Source organism: Lutjanus erythropterus, chromosome 5 (assembly GCF_056507025.1).
Source record: "Lutjanus erythropterus isolate fLutEry1 chromosome 5, fLutEry1.hap2, whole genome shotgun sequence".
NCBI lineage: Eukaryota > Metazoa > Chordata > Actinopteri > Lutjaniformes > Lutjanidae > Lutjanus > Lutjanus erythropterus.
Genome location: NC_139321.1, coordinates 11,437,731 through 11,462,994, shown reverse-complemented (window position 1 = coordinate 11,462,994; position 25,264 = coordinate 11,437,731). Strand labels below are relative to the sequence as shown.

Here is a 25,264-nt window from a genome sequence, read left to right as displayed (position 1 = left end):
GTCAATGTTTCTGACTGTTCTGTCAATTATGTAATTTTTAATGTAAAGTTGATATTGTCTGAAATGTCTTTGTTATGACAACTTATCGAACTTAAAGAAACTGTTTAGCTTTCATTGTTTTAACACTGGATATCAATCAGATCATGATTATTTTCCTTGTAAAGCGGAAAATGTTCAACTTGTCATAAAGATCGTGTTATTATACCATTAAATGCTTCTGTAACAGTGTCATGAATACTTTCCTGGACCTCAACTAAAGACTGACGCTAACTGAGCTAACTAGCCAACACCAACTACAGACGACAGCAGAGAGCAGTTAGTCTTCTTTAGCAACACAGATATTATTGGCTTGATTAATGTCAAGTGGTCAGAACAAATGCATCTCAGACAATGTCAACGGTGTATTAAAAATGACATAATTGACTGGATGACGTTTGCCATTGACAAACGTTCATAAAGACCCCATCTTCATGACAGGTGTCATGACAATGTAATGACAGTCTTATGCACATCCCTCCAAATAAAGTGCTACCTTTAATCCCATCTTGAGAAACACATGATTCATCTGCATCCCATTAACATGAGGGGATTTGGTCTGTCAACTTTTATTGTAGGCTGCACTGGCTCCGAGTCATTGTTGGACCTGAAATTCGAGCTGTAATTGCTTTCTTCTAAATTGCCACGGCACAAAATGTTCATGCATTGGAACAGCAGTAAAACGCAGCAGCTACACTCCGTTTCATTTGCATTGAATTATTATGGGTGGCTTTTACTCACTTCATTTTGGGTCCACAAATTGATCTGAACTGACTGTTTACAAGGAGGGGAGGCAAATAGCTGCAAGTGACATCAAGTGCAAATAGAAATGTCATATTGTTTAACACTACAGTACAAAACTGTGCAAGTCCCTTTTAGCTGTTGCACTTCAAAGTGGAGAGACTCCACCTGAAGCAGACTGGATGATCAATAGTACACTCAAGAGCACTTGTTCCAAAAAGAGAAACTGGCGTCGCTATTAATCAAAAGGGCTAATTCTTCAGGTTTCCCTCAACATGAAATGATTTCTTAGCAGGTGACAGCTTGTAAAATGTTATATAATCATTTTAAGGGAGGAGACAGTACTGTTACAGCCAATCAGGAGTTCACGCCTAATTTTTAAGTTGCCTGAAAAAAAGGGTTGCTGGTTCAGCTGCTCAAACACCTGTACAGTGTGAAAGAGCAGAGACTTAAAACAGAAGATCTGTATCACTTTTGAGTCTGTCTGCTAAATATGAGGCAGCTGAGACAATTAGCTTAGCTTAGCATTAAGACTGGAAGCGGGGGGAAAGAGCTAGCCTGGATGTAAAGAAAAAAAAAAAGAGGCCTACCAGATGCCCTTAATTGACTAGTTTTATCTTAATTGTCTGTACACAAACATAAATGTAAAAACAAGTTATCATTAAATGGAAGGATGTCTGTGCACACATTAAAACTTATTAATAAATTAGCCTTAAAGGGATAGTTCAGATTTATCCATAGTCAGTGTATTATCTTAAGTCGATGGCAGTCAGCACTTAGACAAACTATTTTTAAAATACTTTCACCACTTTACCTCCCACCAGACTCCTTTGCTATAACAGTAATTTTACCTCACAGAACGAAGGAGTTGTTGGTTTACTGCTGCCTCGATCGGTCAGTTTGTTTGTGCTGTTGTGTGACTGCCGTATTTTAAAGGGTTATTTTGGATTCACAGAAGTCACAGAATAACACAAACTAACTGACTGATGCAGAGGTACACAAGCAACCCTGTGTTCTGCACAATAAAATGTTTTTCCCAAAAGAGTCTGGTGGTTTTGGAGAGAGCGATATCGGGCTTGTATAATAGCAGTTTCTCATTGTAAAAGGCAGTCTGATGGCAAGGTAAAGCGGTCAAAATATTCCAAATATAGTGTACACTTAGACTGATATTGATTTCTTAAGGTGGGCCTTTTTTAGGTGGCTAAAATACATTTTGCTGCTGAGCCTGTCCACAGCAGCACATTACTTGGCTTCTAATACTGGTACTCCTGCTGCGTCTCCAAACTGGGGGCCTGTCGAATACACTGACAATAATATGTACCTCATACAGCCCCACTACAACAAATATGAACTATCACTTTAAAGGGCCAGGCTTTTAAGCTAATTGCCTACAAGTTAGCAGGGCAACCTTCATATTTAGTGTATAGACAAGAGAGCAACATTTATCTCCTCTAAAAGCAAATAAACACATTTCCCAAAATGTTGAACTTTCTTGTAACAGCTGCACATAATCAGAAATCTGTCAACTGGTTTATAAAATTGGACAGATGTAAGATTAGAAGGACTCTTTTCTCACAAATAAACAATCAAGTTGACTGGCAGGTGTGAAGAGGCCAGACAATTAAAACACTGGAAGTTGTGTTCAGCAGCAGGAAGACAAACCAATAAAAAGTTTCTGCTCCCATATGGATGTTTCTCTTTGTCAAAAACTAAACTTAAACTCCTTTGAAGGATGAAATGTCTTTAAAGAAACAGCATAAATTCCTTCTTATTCACTTTACTTGTGTTGAGCCCAGATCTGCCTGCCAAAGTGAGCTCTTAACAAGGAACATTAGCCTGAAGAAGTGAGCCTGAAAGATTAATAGCGATACCACATAATACTGAATCAAGTATGCATCATATTAAAAGAAATATTCAAGGCATTCTCCCTTTCTATGTGAAGTTTTTCATCCATCCATCTTCCCTTTGTACTTGTCTCCGTCCTTCCATCTGTTGTGTTTTATTTCTGTCATCACGCCTTCCTTCTACTCGTCTTTATCCCTGCTGTGAGGTAGAGGAGCTGCAGCTTCATTCTCATCTGCAGACTCACAGTCTGGACGGCCAACCACAAGTCAGACAAGAAATAAACAAGTAAATGAGTCACTGAGTGAAGAAATGAGTGGAAAATGGGTACATTTCTGAAATTTTGAACTCGAACTCACATGAGGCAGGCTGGCCATCTTTCTCATCATCACGCTGTGGTCAGAGGGACTATAGATGTTCACGTCCTGGCCGGGGTCGCCTGCTAACATGTACAACTCTCCAGCATGGACGTCCGATATGTTCACCTAGATGGAGAGACAGATGGATGACAGACAAATATAATCTGTTACTGTCACGGAAAATGTCTCCAACATGCTGTGCCAGACAAGATGGATGGATCCATCACACGTACACTCGCACAAGTCCCCAGCCTGATACATTCACACAGAGGGAGAATAATAGAAAGAGACAGATAAGAGAGAGAAAGATGATTTTCATGCTGTGTATTTATGCGATACACCAACCTGAAATGTTTTAGGATCAAATCCAAGCCACAGAGTGTATCTGTAGTCCCAGGAGCGCAGAGAATAACCCATGACTTTTATGTCTTTAAGGTCAGGGAGATCAGAGTTCACCTACAACAAGAGAATTTAACAATAAAATCATCTTACATCACAATAGTCACAATACCTAGCCCAGAAACAATTGTGATAAAAGATACTGTCATCTTAAGACCATTTATTGCCACCATTATAATAAAATATAATACGTATAATCGCATAATATTGCACCCTTTCAAAGTGCAATGAACTTTTATTTCTTAAAAATATCCATGCATTCAATATGGAATGTGAGAATATTAAAATGACATAAATAACAAATAAAATAAAGCCGTGCAGCCAAAACAACTAAAATGGACTCTTGAGCTCTGTTAACAAAAATGACACTTAAAAATTAAACATTTGGCATGGGTCATAGAGAGTCATGGGTTATTTGTGTTGCCACGTTTTTTTAAACAAAGTCAACATACTGGCTCATTAATATCAACAGGCTCTCCTTTCTCATTAGGCTTAAACCCACACGGCTTTGAAATCAAGTCCATTTGGACCAATTCTAACAGACATTCTGGCTGGAATTATGCCGTCATTGGGATAAACATGTATTAGCCTCAAGTAAAGTGTCATCCTCACTTCACCTGGTTCACTGTCGCTGTGTGCGCTTCAGGGTTTCTCTAGTTTTTAAGGCCTTTTTAAGACAACTATGAATGCAATTTAGGACCTATTTTATGTCCATACTGAAAAAAGCACAAAGTAGGGCTGCAGCCAATGATCATTTTCATCGATTAATCTGTCGATCATTTTCTTGATTATTTGATTAGTTGTTTGGTCCATAAAATGTTGATCAGTTCCCTAAACTGATCAAATTCATTATTTTCAAGCAGTAAATGTTCTGTTCTCAGACCTCACTGAACTTGCATTTATCTTGACAGAAACTATTTTAGCTCATTACTTTTGAGAAGTGGCTTTGATGAGGGGATTAAGATCACATTTTCCCGCAGACCACATAATGACACTTGCTGGGTGGCTCTGACAAATTCTGCATTAGTGGCTATTAGTTACATGTTGCTTTCATTTTGAAGTTGTTAACAGTGTGATCAATACATTTTTACCCAAAACACACACAAAGTTTAGAAGCAACTTTATAGAGTAATGTAAAATTCATTATCCCATCAATTTTTAAGATCTGTCAATAATTGCATTTAAGACATTTTGCTTCCTTCTGTCACATTTTAAGGCCTAATATTGTAATTATTGTGAGAGACTTAAAACTGCAGAAACCTTCCTGCAGTGCTGTCAGATCTACAGCTGCCAACTCATCCTGTGAGATGAAGAGACGAGTTAATGTCAGGATGACAAACTGTTCTGTACAGAGATTAACCTACAGCAGGTGCAGCACTCATCTGGGTATGTTAATTCAGAGATCTTGAGCTTGCAGGTGTCCACTCTGGTAAAAGCGAGCACACAATGCAGATCCGACCGTCGTGTGAACGGTCGTTCAACATGACCTTCATTCATTTTGACATTTTAAATGCGACTTCAAAATCCATTAAAGTAACCGTGTAACACATCTATTAGAAATATTCCTGCTTGCTGGATGATAAAAAATAAATGATTTAACATTTTAGACACCTCATGAAAGCTTTTTAATTGGCTTTTCTAAACACTCTCGGTACCTGCGGTGTATCAGCAGGTCGAGGGTACTGGCTAAAAGAAATGGCCTCCTCATCCTCTCTTCTTTCTGTGTGTCGGAAGGTGTAGGCCAGGTTGTCTCCCTCTGTGCACAGCTCCTCCTGAGAGCAAGAAAACAGGCCGAAGAGTCAAGGAAATAAATGCCACAGTCAATTGGATCACATTCATAGCAGCCCTCTTTATGGAGTGTTTACCTCTTGATTCATTTTGTTTGGCAGTGTCGGTACAATACCATCTGCACTAACTGTTCAAAGATGTCTGAAAGGTCTCAGTTCTGTTCTTGTGGTGCAATGTGTAGAAAATAGTTTAAACTAAAGACCAAAGGAAGTCGATGACAGAAGTTCAACAAGCTCAGTGACTGTAACAGACACTGGATTACATTCTGAGCTTTAATCAGACTTATACTTAACTTTAAATAACAAGCTTTGCTTCACTACAGCCACGCTAGCTGCTCTGTGAAGCTGTGCTCGCAGCCAAATGCTAAAAGCTAACATCACCCTGCCAAAGTGCTCACAATGACTATGCTGACATGTTAATGTTGCACATTATTCCAAGACCATTACCTCCATTAGACCAGATAAATATCTACACAACACCTAAATTGGCTTTTTTGTTGCGGCACATATTTGGAGCCGTTTGTTAACAAGGGAAAGAAAATTAACTGGTGTGAAGCTGCTTTTTAAATGAGCTGAGGTGATTTTAATTCTTTAAATATTAACACTGCCGGTGATGAGGCTTTGCAGCCATGTTGGCAGCAATGTGATGACACTTATTTAATTCTCGTCACCTAGTGGAAGATATTGTACCTGTCAGAAATTCCTGATTCCGCTCGTTAATATAAGTCTGAGGCTGATAAGAACTTTTTCCCGCTCCAGTGCTCATATATGCAACTAGTCTCAACCATATAACATGAACGTGGCATTAGGTCCAGCGGTGCTCAGAGCTAAATGCTAACATCAGCAGGCTAACACACTCATATTAAAAATGCTAACATGCTGATGTTTAGCAAGCATAATGTTGTTCACCATGTTAAACATTTTAGTTTTAGGCCCAGCAGTGGTTTAAGCTAAATGCTAACAGAAGCATACTAATATGCTGAACTATAACATTGTCAAAGTTAGCGAGCTAACATTTACTAATTAGCACAAAAACATAAGTACAGCCGAAGCTGATGGGAATTAGGGTGACCATATTTTCAAACCTCCAAACCAGGACTCTTAAGTGTACTGTACATGCATGTCATCCACATTTTCATCAGGATAGGGGACAATTAGTCCAGTACTTAGCACAGCATAGCATCGTCGTTACCATGTACTTTACAAAGGTAGGTAATAATAAGTGGGACAGAACATGATAAACATCCATCAAAGAGCTGAAAACTGAAAAAAAAAAAAATGGTAATTTTAGTGTTTCAAATATTTGTCAGCTTGAATCCAAGATGTTTCCAGACAAACTGGAAGGTGTAGTCACTGTAATGGTAATGTCATTAGCTTTATGGATATTTGGTTATAAACCTAATGATGGCGCTGGATCAAAAGTCAAAGGCTAACTGAAGTCATTAGCACTCATGCTTTGGGCACCATCAATATCTATACTTTAGTGCAATCCATCCAGTAGTTGTTGTTGTTGTTGTTGTTGTTGTTGTGATATTTCAGACCAACAGACCGACTGACACTGCCTTCCCTAGAGCCTTGCCGCAAGCAATGCTAATAAAAAATGCAACAGACTAAACTTTGCCACCATTGTTGAGACAAAAATCAAGCCTTAGTCACAGCTCAACTGAAAAACCACTAGATCTCAGTAAATTAAATTTTCATCCATTCGTACCTGCAAAGAAACATCAGGACAAGGTTCAGGTGCTCCGAGTCCAGCCATGTAGGAGACCGTAGGAAACACATCCACCAGCTCCACCACATTTCTTATTACTTTGCCATCTGGAAGAGAAAGCGGGGTCAGCCAATTAGGGAAAGTCGCTGACAGCAAAACAGTCATGATATCCACTAAAATTTACTAGACGTCCTGCTCTTAAATTTCATCATCATTGCACCATTTGCACTTGAAGTGAAAACCATCCGAGGCGAAATATCAAAGTGTATCCCTGTCTAAACACTTTTGGGAGCTCTCCATGTAAATCAAAGACTTCATTAAAGTCAAGTTGGAATAATGATACATGTTTCAACAAGGTTCATATGAGCAATTATTACCAAACGTTTTAAATAAAACTTGACTTCCATTTTGTGACTTGATAGACATGGCTTCTTTAAAACAATAAAAGGGTTGTACGTGTTTTGAGTTAATCAACAGTGATTTGTTGTCACTGAAGAGGCCTTACTCTTAAAGCTGAGCTCTGATTGGGTGAGGACGTCAATAAAGGGAAATGTAGGCTCTCCCCACCAATCACGGCTGGTGGTGATGCCAGGAACGTAGAAGATGAGAGGGACGCGTGTTGCCACATCAAAATTTGAATATTTAGCCCATTCGCCGTGCTCTCCTAATGACCAACCTGCAACAGAATGAAGAAAAAGAGAAATTAGGAAAGATGGCTCAAAATGACTGAGGCATATGAGAGAAATAAATTAAACAAAAACTATGAATCTGCATCGTACAAATAACTTTTAGATTTAGGTTGAAGGCAGTTACCTCTGCAACTATTCTTGTGCAACAGCACATATTCTAATGCAAACTGCATTGTATTTATTTATTCTAGATCCACTAGTTTAATGCTAGTATTCTACTTTATTATTTTTTTATGTTTGCTTACTTGTTCCTGTGTATTTCTGTATTCATCTTTTTTATTGCGCTGATCATTCACACCCCATTTCATTGTATTCTGTACAATGACAATAAAGGCTTTCTATTCTATTCAATCCCCTTTGCTGATGTTTTTCTGTCATCTTATAGAAAATCTTTGATATAATACTCAGTAAAACTCAATCAAATGCTGTAATTCTCAAACAGTCACGGAGAGGATTCACTCCAGTGTCCTCCTCTGAAGGAGAAATTGAGTTTCCAAATCACAAAGTTAAAGAAAAGCAGGCAGTGCAAAAGTACAACAAAACTATTGAGGGAGGTAATAAGACAATATTATGTTACAACACTGCCACCTGGTGGTGAAAGACCAGCTAGACTGCAACATGTCTGTAATATTTACTCTCTCTAAACACTCCGGTATCTAAATAATGTGCACTGGGAGCCCAGAGTTATTTATTTCACTAAATATTTGAAACAATCATGTCAGTGTTTTAACTAGAAATCAAACACCATCTAAAATCTACCCCAGTGTAAGCGGTGTGGACAATCCCCTGCAAATCCTGTACATATTTTGTTTAGGTTCTGCCCAAGACTGACAAACCTTTGCTCTATAATATCTGACACATCACAAACGATTTACAGTGCAGTGCCAGATCCAAATCCCCTTTCTGCCAGTTCTGGCATCTGACCTAACAAAGACCTCTTAGAGATAAAAACAGTCTCCATATTTTATCATAGACATTATGTCTAACAAATCAGATGATCTTTTGAAATGTCATTATTTTCAGGATTCAGCATTAATATCCTTTTTCTCTTGCCCTGTCAGACAAGTGGGTCAGAAATCTACTTGCGTAACATCAATTTTTACTTGTCCCTCCACAAACTGTTTCATTTATTAGAGGTTGTTGTGTTTATAATATGTCTACAAAATGTCAGAAAATAGTGAGAAATGTCCATCCCAGTTACACGAAGTCCAAGGTCTTTAAATGTCGAGTTTCATCAGTCCAAAACCCAAAGATATTCAGTTTAATGTGATATTAAACAGAGAAAAACAAGAAACCTAGATACTTGAGAAGCTGAAAACAGCATTTTTGCATGAAAAATTACTTTAACGATTGAAAATTGGTTAATTCTATTTTACCACTGGCCCTCTCAGGCAAGCAAGTGGTGCCAGGCAACCACACAACCCTTATTGTTGAGCCCTGAATGTCTTATTTGTTAGGTTTTTTGTTTGTTTTTTTCTTTGATGCTTTTTCCCCCTTATTGAGGCAGGGCAAGGGTTAGGAATTGGGGATTCAAAAAAGTGATCATTGCGCATCTGCTTTTCTCATTTTCATGTGTGCTGAGGGTCAATAAAAATATTTATTGAATAAATAAGAGAACAATACACCAATATAACCACATCCCAAGCACGTGTGTACTAACCATGATCTGAGGCGAACACCACAATGGTGCTGTCAGTCAGCCCCAACTCATCAAGAGCACCGAGCAGTCGTCCAACTTGAGCGTCCATATAAGACACGGCAGCGTAATAGTGCTGACGGATACGCAGCTGGAAGACATGACACTCTGTGTCAAGTGTGTATTACAGGGAGGGGCAACATGGGAACCAAATTAAATTATTAATTATTAATATTTAAAAGTGTTGAGCAGGCCGTTCATACCTGGAAGTCTTTAGGAATCGGTCCATACGGGAAGCTAATGTTAAGTTTCTGGACATCGTCTCTCCTCCTCACGTCCACCCAGGGGTTGTAGGCCACAGGTGGGAGGAGCTTAGGGACATCAGGGTCAGGGGCCAGAGTCATTTGTTCAATGGGATACAGGCTCAGGTACTCCTGTAATATACAAGCAACAAGTTTCAAAATGAAGTTTGATAAAACCAGGGACACATTCTGTACAATGTAAATAACAGGTGTGTTATTTTCTTCAGCTCAGATATTGTCATTACTCATTTTAAAACTGCTACAAGGACATTTCATACGTTTTAGAGGCCCATGTTGACAAAAGCTGTAGTTTTTCCATCACCATTGTCACAAAACTTAACATAAAAAATACAGATATCGAGAGAAAAATCTCTCCAAACACCCCAAAGTCTGTAGTGAGGATTTTAAAGGTCCAGTTTGTAAGATTTAAAGGAATCTGTTGGGAGAAAAGTGTTTTCACTGGTGTATTATCACCTGAAAATAAAAATCTCTGTGGTTTTATTACTTTAGAATAAGACGTTTATATCTGCAGAGGGCAGAGGTCCTCCTCTATGGGTGCCATGTTGCACTGTCCCATTTCTACAGTAGCCCAGAGCTGACAAAGCAAACACTGTGTCGAGATACAGCCTTTCATGTTTTGCACGAGTTTAGGTTTTCCAACATGCTTGGAACAGGGAGAGTCAGATGAGAGGTCTGCAGTCCGCGAGCCCACTGTGAGATGACGATAAACCCTACACACTGGTCCTTTAACAAAAACTGAATGTAGATCACACGTTTCCCCACTTTAAGTTTTTCTCCATCGTCTGTCATAGTTGGAGCCCCTCTGACTTCTGCCTGTCAACGTTCAAAGCTAAAAACAAGATTACAGTGTTTTCTCTCTCTGGAACAGCCTCCCATCGTTTCTTAGAGAGGACATCTTTAAAAGGCATCTGAAAGCCATGTTTTCTTTGTTTTTACAACTTTCATTTTTAAATAGAGCAGCTCTCAAACATCGTATTTGCTCCTTTTTGTCCTTTGGAATGTGCCTTGGTCGACTTGTTCAATCCCTACAGACTTTTTTTTTTCTACATTTATTCTCCTACATTTTTCTTCTTTTCCCACAAACAAATGAACCGTTTTTACCAGATGACGGACAAAACAAAACAAAGAACCCCGACATCATGAGAGCTCAGCTCTTCAGCTTGTCAAAGAAAAGGATGTGCACTCCATATGCCAACAACAATTCATTAACTCCAATAGTTCAGTCTATTTCCACTGCCCATATTTCATTATATTTATGCATAATTCGTCCAAATGAAAGTCGATATTAAAATCATAATTCTAGCTCCGACAATTCTGTTGGTTGCACTTTAATGCTCTGTGACCATCTTCAGTCTGTCATCTCCATCGTTTCTCATTTCTGCTCCATTTAAAACACTTTATTCATTCAGCTTTTAAAAGTGCTACATAAATTTAGTTTGCTTTCTTGCATTTTCCTATCCTGATTCACGGTTAGAACATTAAAAATTAAAGCCTGACCAACATATCAGCATATATGTTGTCTGATATTTAAAAGGACGTAATGCAGATTGTTTCTATTTGTTGGCTTTGAAGGCAGAATTTTACATATATTTGACGCTTCTTTTAAATTCACGTTTAATATGAATACATATAATTTGCTCCATTTGTGTTTTGCCATTTATAGTTATTTATAATACCTAAAAATACAAGTTCACCGTTTCAGTGCCCTGATATCATTTTGGACAATACCATTTACAGTTAAACCGTAAAATATTCTGCCTCCATTACACAACTTTTATGGTATCGTTTTAAAAACTGTGTTGTACATGTATATATCCTATACATTATATTCTGCATATAGAATATTGGCCATATATTGATAAAGATTTTTTACTCCCTAACAGTGGTATCAGTACTGTCACGAGAAATCCAGTATCGACTGCACTCTATTTAAAATATTGCAATATTTATGTTTCTACACAAGGAATTGTTTCATTTTAAGCAGAATTATTTTAGGTCTTACTTTATAATAAAATATGAATGGAGGAGAGTCTTTGTTAAGGATGAAGAACTGTCAGTTATTTTATAATTATCTCAGATGATGTTTCTGAAATTTAGTCACCATGACATCTGTACTACCCTCTTTCATTAAAATGACCCCACCTTATTACCCCCACCCTAAGATATTCTATTACATTAATTTGGTGTTAGGGCTGTACAACCAATCAAAATAGGATCAAAATAACAATATGGCCAAGTGCAATTTCAATGTTTGATCAAAGAAAAATATGCCATAAGACAGCATTATGATATATTATAATGAAGTACTATAGTGCTGCAGAGATGTCCTGAGCTACAAATCTTGTTCTTTAGATGTAAACTGGGATGAAAAAAAGTCAAATTAATTGTGAATAATATCACAATATCATGTAAATAACTGACATGATAAACCAGCATTAACCTGGTGCTCTGTTTTTCTTGTTTCCTGTGACCAATAACGTGCAGGAAGTTAAAGACTTTTTTTTAAAGGACTTGGACTCCTCTGACCCCTGGGTGTTGCAGATGTTCTCAGATGTCTTCAGCTTCATTGGCTCCAGAGTTTTTAATCTAGCTGAGATCATGCGTGTGTCCAGACGGTTCAGGGTGAATCACGTGTAGCGTGCGCATCACATGCCGACAGAGAGAGGTGGCTTGACCTTTTCCCTCCATTCATCTCTCAACTTACAGTTTGTGGGAAACCTCTTCGGCGAGCTGACATTCGTCTCTGTTCCATCCCTCTCTGCCTTCATTCAGCTTCTACTTCATCCTGCTCTCTTCCTCCTTCTTGGCAGATTCAGACTCTCATATATCTACATCAGTCCTCATTACATTCTCTTCACATACAGTATGTGTCTCCCAGTTCTAGCTTTCAGGACGTGTCTTTTTTATTCTGTTCCCGGGTTTTTTTATACACACAGCAGCACAACATCAAAACCAGCTCTTGATGGGTGTTTCTCCTTGTAGAAATATTGTATTTTTAAAACATCAATGCTGTCGTTATCTACCGGCTCAGAGGGTATTGAATTCTGCGGGAAGCTCTCTCCTCCTTGTTAACACTGTCATTCATTCATTCTTATTCTCTGGTATTATTCACTAAAAAATCGTGGTTTTGTTTTTGCCCAAGATTTCAACAACACTGTCAAGCAAAACTGCTTCTTGCAGCAGGACAATGACTCTCACTTTTCCACTCCACATAATAGCAATATGTGTGCCAGTGAGTGACCGGCTGAGGGCTAAGAGAATTGTGCAATGCATCCCAGTGAGTGAATGTCTGTCTTCATGAATGAAGACGGACGTTCCACCAGGAGAATAGATGCATCCAATCAAGTTCAGCCAATGAGAGTTGTGGTGTTCAGTCCAGGGGTTTGCAATACAGCTTAGACTGATAAGCCCAGTACTTTCAAATTCCCCAGTTGGTAAATGTGCTGTGCTAAACTTTTTTGTGCACGTTGCACTGTTCACTGGACAGCTTCATCTATTGTAGCTGTTGGTAGTTATAACTAAGAAAAACTAAACAAGTGTCATCACAAACAAGCCATCATTTATTTGCATTATTAATCAGAGCATCCTCAATAATCAGCCAGAACCAGCAGGGGGAGGTGCGTGAGAACAGCTCTTTATTGTTTGAATGTCACTTCACTCCTTTCGTTTGTCAGTTTTTATTTAAATAGCTCAATATCACATATCACAATTTGTCTCGGGGGGGTTCCAATTTGACAGTGTGTGATCAGACAGAGCAGTTTTTGCAGTGAGACGTGTCTGCGAGGCGACTCGCAGCAGAGAGACAGATGCACAGACACGGAGCGGGAGCACTGTGGGCTGACTGCTGAGCAATATTCTCATGTTCAACACGATAAAACTACTCATGAGGTCAGTCCAACATTTGATTGTGTGCTCAGTTATAGCCGACTACTGTATGTAAATTTGTCACCGTAGGAACAGTGTTAAAATGACTGAAACTGAGCCACAATATAAACTGCATCTGGATGATTAAATTTAGACAGTGTTACTTCACCATTTCACAGCACAAATGCCCCTCTGTTTATCTGTGGGGGTACAGATAGCTTTAAATATGACATATTTGGCACAAAGTACAATAGTATGTTTGCATTAAGATAAGTTAGACTATGTATGTCAACTTTAATACAGACAGTAAAGTTTTTCAGGAGCATGGAACATTTATGATTCTAAATCAACATTAGAAAAGTTTTTGTTGCCATTTGGCTTTTCAAAAACATTTTGACTGCAGCCAAAAATGATTTTCTGTCCTGTTTACTGCACACAAAGTAAGACATGCACCTAATAATCAGTATCAGTAATCAGTAATCTAACGCCATCGGTTGCATTGATATTTATAAAATATTTATAAAACTGATGAGTTCTAGTCATTAAAGAAAGTTCATTTAATTAAAAAAGTAACTTGCTTAATCCAATGCATTACTTTATTCAGATTGCAGATTTTGTTTAAGGACTTTTGTATTCATTTTGCTTTTTAGGGTGATGACAGACATTTGGTACAGCCACAATGGATCCTCATTTCACATGTACTGAACTGGGATGATTGCTCAAAAACCACACATATCTGTGAAAACATCTCCAGCATGTGATCATCTGACAGAAGAGTGACTGGCCATGCATTGCTCTTTAGCGCTGCACTTTAAAGAGCTGTGTCAGTGAACAAATGACACCATTGACAACTGTGATTCAAAACTGTAGCTAAGATGCACGTGTGCCGATGCAGAGATCAAGTATTTTCCCAGCTTACTTAAAAACAAATAGACTTGTTTTAGCATTTTATAGCCACGTCACAGTTTTTCCAGCCACTAAACATAATATGAATGTTACACCTCAACAGCAACTTATGCTGGAATTGGTCCATTTTTGCTTCATCTTCTTAACTGCTTGAATGATAAAAAGATCTGAAAGCTTGCTGGTGAAATGTTAGCCAAAACATGGAGTTATTCTGTATTCAAATAATGTCCCTGGTTGTAAGAATTGTGGTTATTTGGTAGATTAAATAGTCAGTATGAGACTGAGCCTCTGCAGCTAATATCATGACTGATTGCATTGATTTAACTGTTACATCTCAGGACATATACAGAGGGTCGACAGGTGTTGACATGAAGTCACGTACCTGTGGTATCCTGAAGGGTATGTGTGGTTTGTGAAAGCCCACGGCCAAGAAGAAAGGAACGTCGTCGTTGGCCCGACTCTTCAGTAAGCTCACCGCCTCGTCTGTGCTCTCCAGGTCGGGGAGGGTTCCTCCAGGCTGCTCTGTCACGTTCACCGCACACAGCAAGTTGGCGTGGAGTTTCCCATCCTCTCCTTTACACATCTGAGAAAAAGTTTATACAAATGATTAAAAGTGACATTTATGCACACAGTTTCTTCTGAGATCTACATTCCAGGGTTTCTGTTGGCCAGGCTGGTAAACTGAAGTCAACACTGAATTTATCCAGCTGTTTCCATTTAGACCAGAAAACTGGACTAGGATTTGGTTCCTACTTTGGCAATGATGTTAGAAAACCATCTCAGAATGTTGTCACAGTGACAACTCCACACAGAGTGTGGTCTATAACCTTCTGGTATCCTTCAGAGTAAGAGGACAGCTGAATCCACTTTAAAGCTACTCAACTTGATAGAATTTATGAATATTTTTCCATATTTTGCCAATAAATCCCCTTAAAACTCACTGGACCTTTAGGCCGGATGGCAGTGTTTAAGATTTTTTCTGACATTCAAAAGAACAACTATCAATTGATTTTTAGATCTGCTAACAGTATTTACCCCCCAAAAAAATTTCTGACTTACTGACACGGTCAGCTTTGGTCAGATGTCGCAGCAGGTGGTCTGCAAATTATATTTGCTTTCAAGTGTTTGCTGGCACAGTAAATTCAACCTCATACAAAGTGATCACAAGGAGTGGATGACTCATTAAGATGCATTTATTGCATAAAAATAATCTGCTATCTATGACCTTTACAAAACACTAGGATATTATGAACAGTGTGCATGACTCATTGCAACAGTGCAGCACAGAATCCCCCACAAATGCAAATCTCTCATTTCCAAAGAATATTTGCTGTTATTGGTATTAGAAAAAAAGAAGAGTTATTTGACATAGTGGGCCAAAAGGCCTGTAAAATTACAGCAGAGTCACTGCAATAAGAAGCTCAGCATCAGCAAATATTTGGGAGATGAGATCATTTGGCCTCGGATAAACAAGTAACAACATCTGAAAGTCAGGCCTTGATGAACACAAAATGATTTTTCTGCATTTTGTTATCAAATGCAACCATTTTTATGTGAAAATAAAACAAACAATGACTGTCCAGCTTGGTTAAAATTAATGTGCACAGTAATGAATGGCAGTCTGGAAAGATCCGAGGCACCCTGATAATTCATTTTAAAATCCTCTATTAATCAATTAATGTAGTTCACATTGTTACATTACCAACACCACTTTTGAGCCAGTGCAGCACTTCCTATTTTTTTGTTGCAACTATTTTCACATCCTAAAATATCTTCCACTTATGCCAATAATGCTGATTCAGAGTCTCATATGTTTAAGGAATTAATCCTTTAAGAACAAAAAACAAATACACAAAGCTGCACGTGGGAGGAGTCCACATGTTTATGAAGCCCAGGAGAAACAAACGTCAGTGACTTTTTGTCATATTGTCTAAGGGGTTTTCTGAAACTAGAAGTGAACAGAAATGAGAAAAAACATCCTTCAGAACTGTTGTGGTATCAGTCCACACTACATTAGCGTTTTTGTGTGTAGAAAGTCAGACACATAATTGACTTAACATTGTACACACCTTATCAACCTTAATAAAAAAACCACAGTCATCACCCTTATTTCAAAGTTCAGACCATCATCAAAGGAAGAATCGGGAAAAACCAGGAAGAATCACTGGAGGAGCAACAAATTCTGCCATACAAAGTTTATTGATCTCCCTGGTGTAGAAAAATCAATAAGCATGAGTCAAACCTGGGGTTAGACTGAAGAAAGGGGCTCAGTGCACTCTGTTATATACCATTTTTGAGGCCTCTGAGAGCCTCCTCCCTCTTTTATCATTTCAGTTCACATCCAAACATACCCATGTATCAGGTGTTCTTGTTATTGGGCCTTGGCCTAATTCATAGTGCAGCAAAAATCTACTTCCCTTAGGTTTGTGTGGTTTAGTCACATGTTTTTTTTTTTTTAAAAAGGACAGCTAACCTGTGGTGTGTCACTTGTCAGGATTGCATGTCAGATCAAATGTAAGATCGAATCGGTCTGAGTAAAAATCCCCTAGCAAAGTACCAAGGTAAGGAGGAGGAGACTCTTTCCATTTCTTACCTTTTCTTTCTCAAATCTAAACGAAGCTGGGTGGTAGGCAGGGATGGACCAGCTGTAGGGGTAGTCGTCAGTGTGGTTAGAGGCAATACCTAAAGACAGACAAGACAACACAACCATTGTTACTACTACACAATAGAATAGATACAAAAATGTCAACAACAAGTCCAGGCAGACTGGATTCCTCTGGCTCAGGCTCATTTTTAAGTAGCTGTGGTTCCCGCTGCAGTTTCAGATGAAACACTCCAGCAGGGATGTGTGTGTCATTTCCTAAAATGTGAAACTTATACGCTTCCCCTCAACTTTAATTTTTTATTAGAAATGTTTATTATTTATCTCACCTGGATGAAATATTTTGCCCACAGACATGGTGAAGTACCCTCTGGATTTGAAGTACTGTGGCATGGTGGTGTAGTTTCCAGAGTGGACTCTCCAGTAAGAGTTGAAGTCATAGAGCCTGGTCGTGTCTGGTCTGCGACTGGTCAACATGGACGTACGACTGGGAGCGCACACAGCTTGCTGAAAGGAGAAAATACACCGGCAAACATTTTGATGAGGTTTTATGATCAAAACTGACAGAACTGCTTTGACAATTTCAGACAACCACATAAAACACCAACACACCTGAGCATATGCATTGAGAAAAACTTGGCTCTTTGATGCCAGCTGGTCAATGTTTGGTGATTTTGCCACAGGGTCCCCATAGCAGCCCAGTGATGTCCGCAAATCATCTGCCATAATGAAAAGGACATTTCTCCTTTCTGGAAGGAAGCACAATTACGAATAATTCAGGTTTTTCTCAGTTTTTTATGCATTTAAATTAACCTAAAAGGTAAGGTTGCCAGGTCCAAGGTTTTCTCGTGGAACTGGGCTACTTTTGAAGTGTTGCTGCAAGTTGAATTTTTTTTAATTTTGCTACACTCAACCAAGGAGGAAGAGAAAAAGGGCAGAAAAAGCAGAAGTTTTTGCATCAGTGAATTGGTCTACATGTTCACAAAATATTTTACAATTAGAATACACTCTAACTAATAACACAGGGCCATTTCCAGTCCATAAAAATAAGGATTGCCTGCTTGCCTGAGAGAAGTAACATGCCATGTCGGGCAAGTAAATACAGCAACTGACTTGCTTCACTGGGCAAGTGATTAAAAAAAAAAAATAGACTTTTAGACTGATAAAACAGGACATTTAAAGATATCTGCATGAACTTTGAAAAATTTGGATGGACATTTTTCACTATTTTCTGAGATTTTTTAGATGTTACTGTCCCAGATTAAACATGACAATTAATTTTAGTCTTTGTTGCAATTTGATAACTGCTAATAAATAAAACAGGGTTAAGTACAAATTGATTTTGGGTGAGTAGATTTCTGACCCACTTGTCAAAAAAAATGTTGAACCCTGATTTAGAGACTTAAGTGACAGAAATATTAACAGGATTATTAAATATTTGGACAATATTGTATATGGTTTGGTAGGGCCGTATGTTGAGTTCTGGTACTGGGCTGGTTTTGACGCACGGACATGGCAACCCTGCTAAGAAGAAATGAGTTTCCAGATTACTGCTTAGGAAATCTTTATAGCAGGTGAGGGTAAAGTTCAATCCCAGGAAACTACAACAAAGACACGGTACTGTTAAACACTTTAAATACAGCAACAAGCACAGTGTCTGCCTAAATTAAAGTTAGAGACGCTGGATAACATAAATATCACACGAAAGTTGAACAGAAAGCAGGTTTCACTTCAACTAATAAACTACATGGCTCACAATAAGCCTTCAAGGACAACCCACAAAGCTCCATTCAATAAGTAAATCAAATTACTTACCGACAATAAATAAACACAAAACACTCATTAACTGCTAAAATCAGCTAATTACTGAGATTTAGTTTTCACACATCCCAACACAAACCCGTCGAATAAATCACCAAGTCAAAAGATAATAAGACCACCAGTCTATTTAGAAGAATTCACATGAAATAACATTTTTACAAGTTTGCTAGCTATCCTCCATTCAACATTTGCCAAGTACAAACTCTGTTACCTCTTCTTGCTACAACAGCAAGAGTCAGTGTGTGAAGGAGCAGGAGGAGAAGCCATATTCGGACACAGATGTACATTTTTTTGGTCTGTCAAAGAAAAATAACGACACGGTATACTTCCGAGAAAGTCTATTTCAAAGTTAACGTCGCATCCTCTCTATACTTTCATCCGCAGCCTGCGAAGAAAACAAACGAGCGTGTTGTTGTCGTCTTTAAATAACTTCCTGTTAACGCGTCCCCAGAGCGGAGTGCTTTCATTGGTCCACTCAGCAGTCGTCCCGCCCCGAAACGCTAATCACATTAGCTAAATGATGTGTCAATCATTTTAATACCACCACACTCAGAAGTCAAGTGCAGAGCCGCTCCAGTGACCACAGAACAGGTGGTGATTTGGTTGAATAGGCATTTAACTCGGCTGCCATACTGATTTGAAATGACAGGGTAAACACAAATGATACCACTGATACTAATCAAGGTCCCGTTCCTTTTAGTGTAACAGAGTCTCTCCAGTGAGCCAACATGTACAATAGCAGCACCCTGACTCTGTTTGACCTGAATGGAACAGAGCTTTGTTTATCAATATGGCTGCGGAGGTCTAATTAGACTAAGTTAGAAGTAGTTTTCAACCATGAACAGATACACAGTGCTGTCAAAGCAGTGAACAGATACTGACAATAAATTACAACATATCAGTAATACTGAAGAGAATAAAAGAGAGGAGAAATTACATCTATTTTCAGAGTCCAAAATTAGCACCAGCCACCAGATTCAAATGCTGGCAAAATATGCAAGTGGTATATGTTTTTAAATATCTGCCATTGTTAATTTAGCTTGTAGCTTAATTGTACAACACGTTAAAACAATCACATACAATACACAAAAGCTTTTCACACTTTTAGCGCAGAGATTTAAAGTTATTTCTGCACCTGCTACGGGGGAGTATCCAAATAAGTTAAAGTACAGGCTTTATTTTGAAAGATTGTAACGGATACTGTGTAGTTTATGTAGTCTAATCTGACAGATGACACTGCTGTACAGATGTTATATGACGTAAGATGTCTCACTCTGGACTAAATTGATTTTTGCAGCTGTAATAAAATAAATCTCAGTTGATTTCCCCCTAATTATACGGCCGAAATGTTCACTAAAGTATCACCAAGTTTAATAGTTACAGACTATCAACTTTCAGCATGACAACTGAAAGCTTTATGGCACTGGTACATTACCAGAGACTTCTATGTCTCTATCTTTCAGAACAATACGGTTATCGTTGAGTTATTTTTAAACGCAGGTCTATGTTTTACAGTGGGGAGAATACTTCCTGAGTGAGTCTTCAAACACTTTACTTCACGGGCAGAATAGAGGACATGCATGAGGCTCCACTCCTGATCCTCTTTTGATGAGTGGATTTGAGGTCGTTGTTGAGTGAGTTATCGCTTTAAACATAGACGATCTTTGGCCTCCAAACAGCATCGCGAAACATGGCGGACACCGCAGCCAAACGTGAAGCGGACAGCGCTGGAAGTGATGATTTCTCTCATAAGGTGAAGAGGGCGAAAGCTGATAATGAAAACGGTGGAGGAGAAGTTGGAGAAGAATCTGAAAATGTTCTGTGTGAGTTTAAAACATCCAAGGTGCTGAGTGATTCTGCACGGGAGAAAAACATCTTCATCCATGGAAAGGTAAGGTTGTCGTAAAGTTAGCTAACTTTACGTAGTTGTGTGGCGGTATTTGGCTGTATTTATCAAATACTAAGTATGCACAGAGAGTTGGAAGAAATTATTTGTTGACAGAACGGCTTTCATTGTTGCATTCATTCAAAGTGGTTAGAGTACTTTTGTATATACCAAAAACAGTAACCTGTGACTTCCGGTTTGATATTTCAAAGTAATAGTTCGCGCCAATATTGGTACGAGAATATTGGCCAACTGATATATTGGTCTGGATGTATTTGTTTGCATAAAATCCGTGTTTTTTAATTTTTTTTATTTGTTTGCTTGTTTATTCTGAAAAAAATGTCATGAATTAATTGTCACTGGCAATTAATTATGTATGTACAGTTGTAAAACAAAAATAATGCAATAGTCAGTATCAGTTGTTTTATAGGATACAAAAATGAACTAGGTATTATTACAGAAGCTATCATCACAGGCTGCTACAGTATTGAGATCTTTTTTATTATTGAAAATATTTGGTATATTGTTAGATCCCTAATAAAGATTAATATGAGAACAACATGCTTACAAAATGACTGTTTTTGATTTTTTTTTTTTTAATAACCAGTCTTTATTATCAACAAATGCAAACATGAAAGTGTTGAACTTGTCATCACCAGCTTGCGGATCAGGAGGCTGTGGTTATTCTGGAGAAGACTCCCATCAGAGACGACTCCCTGGCTGAGCTCTTCAGTGGATCCAGGCTGAAACTGGAGATGAAGAATGACATCTACAGCACATACCGGTTACAGGCTCCCCCTCATCTCAATGGTACACTCAGAAAAAATAAAATAAAATGACTGAAGATGTATTTTGAATCCAGGCAGAGAAAAGTAAGGTAGCCTGTGTGTTTGTGTTCTACAGAGATCAAGACTACAGTGGTGTGTCCAGCCACAGAGAAGCATATAAAGAAATACCAGCGTCAGGAGAGCTTCCTGGTGGAGGAGACGGACGAGGACTATCGGTCCATCACTGTGCCCTACATTCAGAAGCAGAGTTTCAGCGTGCAGGTCAGTGTCAACTTGTGTGTTGTCATCATAATGCATCGCTGTAAGAAAGTAAGTAAAACGTTATTTATATAGCACCGTTTTACACCCAGTAGACGAACTTTCGAAAAATTCGTACAAGCACAGTCTGAACTTGTGAATGTAGAACAATATCTGTGTAATAACACCATTTTCACCCCACCTCCACCCCACACCCCCTCCCAGTGGGTATACAACATCCTGGAGAAGAAGGCAGAGGCTGACAGGATAGTTTTTGAAGACCCAGACCCGAAGGTTGGCTTTGTCCTCCTCCCAGATTTCAAATGGGACCAGAAACAGGTGAGACGCCACAAATATCGACCACAGCGGGGGTCACCAATAGCATTCTTCTTCTGTGCCATTGAGGGAGAGCTTCTTTTGAATTCATGTACAGATATCTGCCTTAAATGCATAGTTTGGTCAGTGTATTGACGTTGATGTCAGCGTATTACCTACAGTAGATGGCAGTCGACACGCCCCTTGTTTGGAGAAGCATCAGGAATACAGGTGTCAGCAATGTCCTGCTGTGGACAGAGCCAGATTTTATTCAGCTAAAAAAATCAATATCAGTTTAAGTGTACACTATGTTTAGAATATACTCACCACTTAAACCTGCCATCAGTCTTTTCCAGTGGGAAACCACCGTTATATAGGCCAAATATCTCTGTCTCCAAACCAGCCAGACTCCTTTGGCAAAAACAGCTATTTCACCCTGATCTCCTAATTTGTTTGGCTTATTCTATGACTTCTCTGTGATAAAAGGTAAGTTTGGATTCACCAAAATCACACAATAACACAAACAAATCGACAGATCGAGGCAGTTGTAAACCAGCAACTCCTGTGTTCTGTGAGGTAAAATGACAGAGAGCAATATTTGGCTTATATAACGATGGGTTCCTGTTGGAAAAGGCTGTCTGAGAGCAAGGTAAAGCGTAAATAAATGTTGACTGCCCTAAACTGTAAGTAAGACACTGACTTTAGATACGTACCTCAAACTTTGTCACTTCAAATAATCTGAACTATCCCTTTAAGGCTAACTAGCGCTGCTGCCATATATGGCTACTGTGCCAGTCTGTTTGCCTGTCTCAGACTTTGATGAAATGTAAGGTGGCAAAAAATGATGAGCAAATTAGAATTATAGTGTTTAATCTGTAACAGCTCCTTTTAAATGCAGCTCTCATCTACACAGAGTGGGAACGAGGAACAGAACCAGAGTCTCAGTGTCTGTCGTCTTCTTTCAGGTTGATGATTTATACCTGATCGCCATAGCACATCAGAGAGACATCAAGAGTCTCAGAGACCTGACGTCAGAGCATCTACCGCTGCTGCAGAACATCTTCCAGAAGGGAAAGGTGAGGTCACGAAGTTACCGTGAGGAGAAAATAAGAGCTGAACATGTCCTCTTCTTCCAGCGGCTGTCATTAATGTGACTTTGAGAATTATAATAATTATCTTCAACTGATTATTTCATTGCTGAGCTTGGATCAAACACAGAGCTTAATAATTAGAAACACAAGAGACAGCCTTGGACATCAAACAAACAGGAAGAGTGACACCTTTTTCGTCATGTCTTAGGAGGCCATCCTGCAGCGCTACAGCCTCCCTGCCAGTAAGCTGAGAGTCTACCTGCACTACCAGCCGTCCTACTACCACCTCCACGTCCACTTCACCAAGCTGGGCTACGAGGCTCCGGGCTGCGGCGTGGAGCGGGCCCACCTCCTCGCTGACGTCATCCAAAACCTCCAGTCTGACCCCCAGTACTACAAAAGCCGGACCCTGTACTTCCCCCTGAGGGCAGACGATGGACTGCTCAGCAAGTTCAAGGAGGCGGGAAGGCTGTAACACACCTCATGTACTTAATACACCTGTTGGTAGATTTTCATCCAAACTGTGTCCAGACCAAACCCAGCGATGTGTTTTCAGCGTTGTTGACAAATGGACGACTCCTCTGATTACGCTGAGAGTCTTAGCCAGTTAACTGTACCCTCCTATAAATACTGTTGATGTTCACCACATACTTCATAACTTTTACTGGTGCAGGGGTGTCTCCTGCATTCCTTTTTCATTTCAAAAACTGATCGGTTTTGTTACGATCGGGAGCATTAATTCGCCTACAGTGGCAAAACACGCTTGTCTCGACCTGATGATGTGTCACGACTGGGCTTGGCAATATTCAAACATAACTGATCGTTGAAAGTATGCATTTTTAATTACAGTAAATTTTTTAGCACATTTACTAAAAAAAACTATCTTTGTAAGTTGTAAAAAAAAAAAATATCAGAAAACATTTGCGTGGATGTAACAGGAGTCAAACCAGTGGATAACAGCTGCTGTTCTCTCTGTGTTAATGATTGTCATGTTTTTTATATGTTTGCTTAATGTTTCTGACTGAATTAAAGACTTTTTTTTTTTTTACTCAACCTGTTTTTGGGACAGTTGTCTTGTTTAGCAGCACTTCACACCTGATATGACAGTTTTCCATGGACAGATTATGGGACAACGGACCCCTGGGCACAGACACGTAAAAGCCCCCCCACCCCTCATTTATAGGAACACACCCTCACTGAAAGGGACATAGTGTCTCTATGGAGTCCTTTTGTTTCTCTTCGTAATAGTTTGTGTCCCTTTTTAGTATTTTTATGTCTCTTTGTACTACTTTTGTGACTTTCTTTTTGTTTTGTTTCTCTTTTGGGAACTTTTGTGTCTCTTTTTGCATCTCCTTGTAGTCGTTTCCCTTTATGGCAGTTTTCTGTCTCTAGTGGTTTTGTGTCTTGTGGTAGATTTGCGTTGCTGTGTAGTTGTGCTGTGTGTCTTTTTGTGGCAGTGTATGTCTGTTGCAGTTTTGTTTGTCTGGTAGTTTTGGGTCTTCTTGTGGTTTTATTTCTCTGTGTAATAGTTTTGTGTCCCTTTGTAGTTGTTTTCTGTCTTTACTTCTGTGACAGACTTTTTGTGTCTCCTCATAGTAGTTCTGTGTCTCTTTGTCATCCTGTTGCTTCTCTTTGTGGTAATTTCATGTCTCTGTGGTAGTATTGTTTGTCTGTCTTGTGCGTTTTTACTCTTGTGTCTCTGGTAATTTTGTGTCTCCTTGTAGATTTTTTTCTCTTTGTAATTTTGTGTCTCCTTGTAGATTTTTTTGTCTTTGTAGTTTTGTGTCTCCTTGTAGTCATTTTCTGTCTTTTTGTGGTAGTGTTGTCTGTTAAAGTTTTGTGTCTCTGGTGGTTTGTTTCTCCTTTTTGTCATTTAGTGTCTCATTGTTGTAGTGGTGTCTCTTATAGTTTTGTGTCTCTCTGGCAGCTTTGTTTCTCCTTGTCATTTTGTGTCTCTGGTAGTTTTGTATCTTCTCATTGTTTTGTCTCTTGTAGGTAATTTTGTGTGTCTTTGTGGTATTTTTGCATCCCTTGTGGTCATTTTGCGACTCTTTGTTGCCATATGATTGACTTTCACAAAGAAATGTTAACAGTCTCTTCAAACAGATGCTCTGGTTCAGGGGCCCCCAACATGTTGGGCCCCTGTGGGCCTGTTAAGTAATTCATCCATGGCAATATCCATGTTCAAAATCATTTTGAGATACAGTCAGTGCTGATATTGACTCAGTCACA

At 38.9% G+C, this 25,264-nt stretch overlaps 2 protein-coding genes across 2 annotated transcripts; one reads left to right on the top strand and one right to left on the bottom strand.

The window, feature by feature from the left end:
* Positions 1-589: 589 nt before the first annotated feature.
* ids (iduronate 2-sulfatase) lies at positions 590-19,127 on the bottom strand. Its single transcript, XM_084718803.1, has 13 exons — positions 18,928-19,127; positions 17,508-17,644; positions 17,225-17,402; positions 16,887-16,975; positions 14,676-14,876; positions 9,464-9,634; positions 9,225-9,351; positions 7,381-7,551; positions 6,876-6,982; positions 5,033-5,149; positions 3,324-3,434; positions 2,979-3,104; positions 590-2,869 (listed from the first exon to the last, which is right to left on the bottom strand). Exons 1-13 carry the CDS (start codon positions 19,001-19,003, stop codon positions 2,789-2,791), a joined length of 1,692 nt encoding a protein of 563 aa, XP_084574929.1. The 5' UTR covers positions 19,004-19,127; the 3' UTR covers positions 590-2,788.
* A 1,244-nt stretch (positions 19,128-20,371) lies between these two features.
* On the top strand, positions 20,372-23,905 carry dcps (decapping enzyme, scavenger). Its single transcript, XM_084718360.1, has 6 exons — positions 20,372-20,607; positions 21,261-21,411; positions 21,505-21,650; positions 21,852-21,965; positions 22,907-23,017; positions 23,241-23,905. The coding sequence occupies exons 1-6, from the start codon at positions 20,407-20,409 to the stop codon at positions 23,505-23,507; spliced, it is 990 nt and encodes a 329-aa protein (XP_084574486.1). The 5' UTR covers positions 20,372-20,406; the 3' UTR covers positions 23,508-23,905.
* The last annotated feature ends 1,359 nt before the right edge of the window (positions 23,906-25,264 follow it).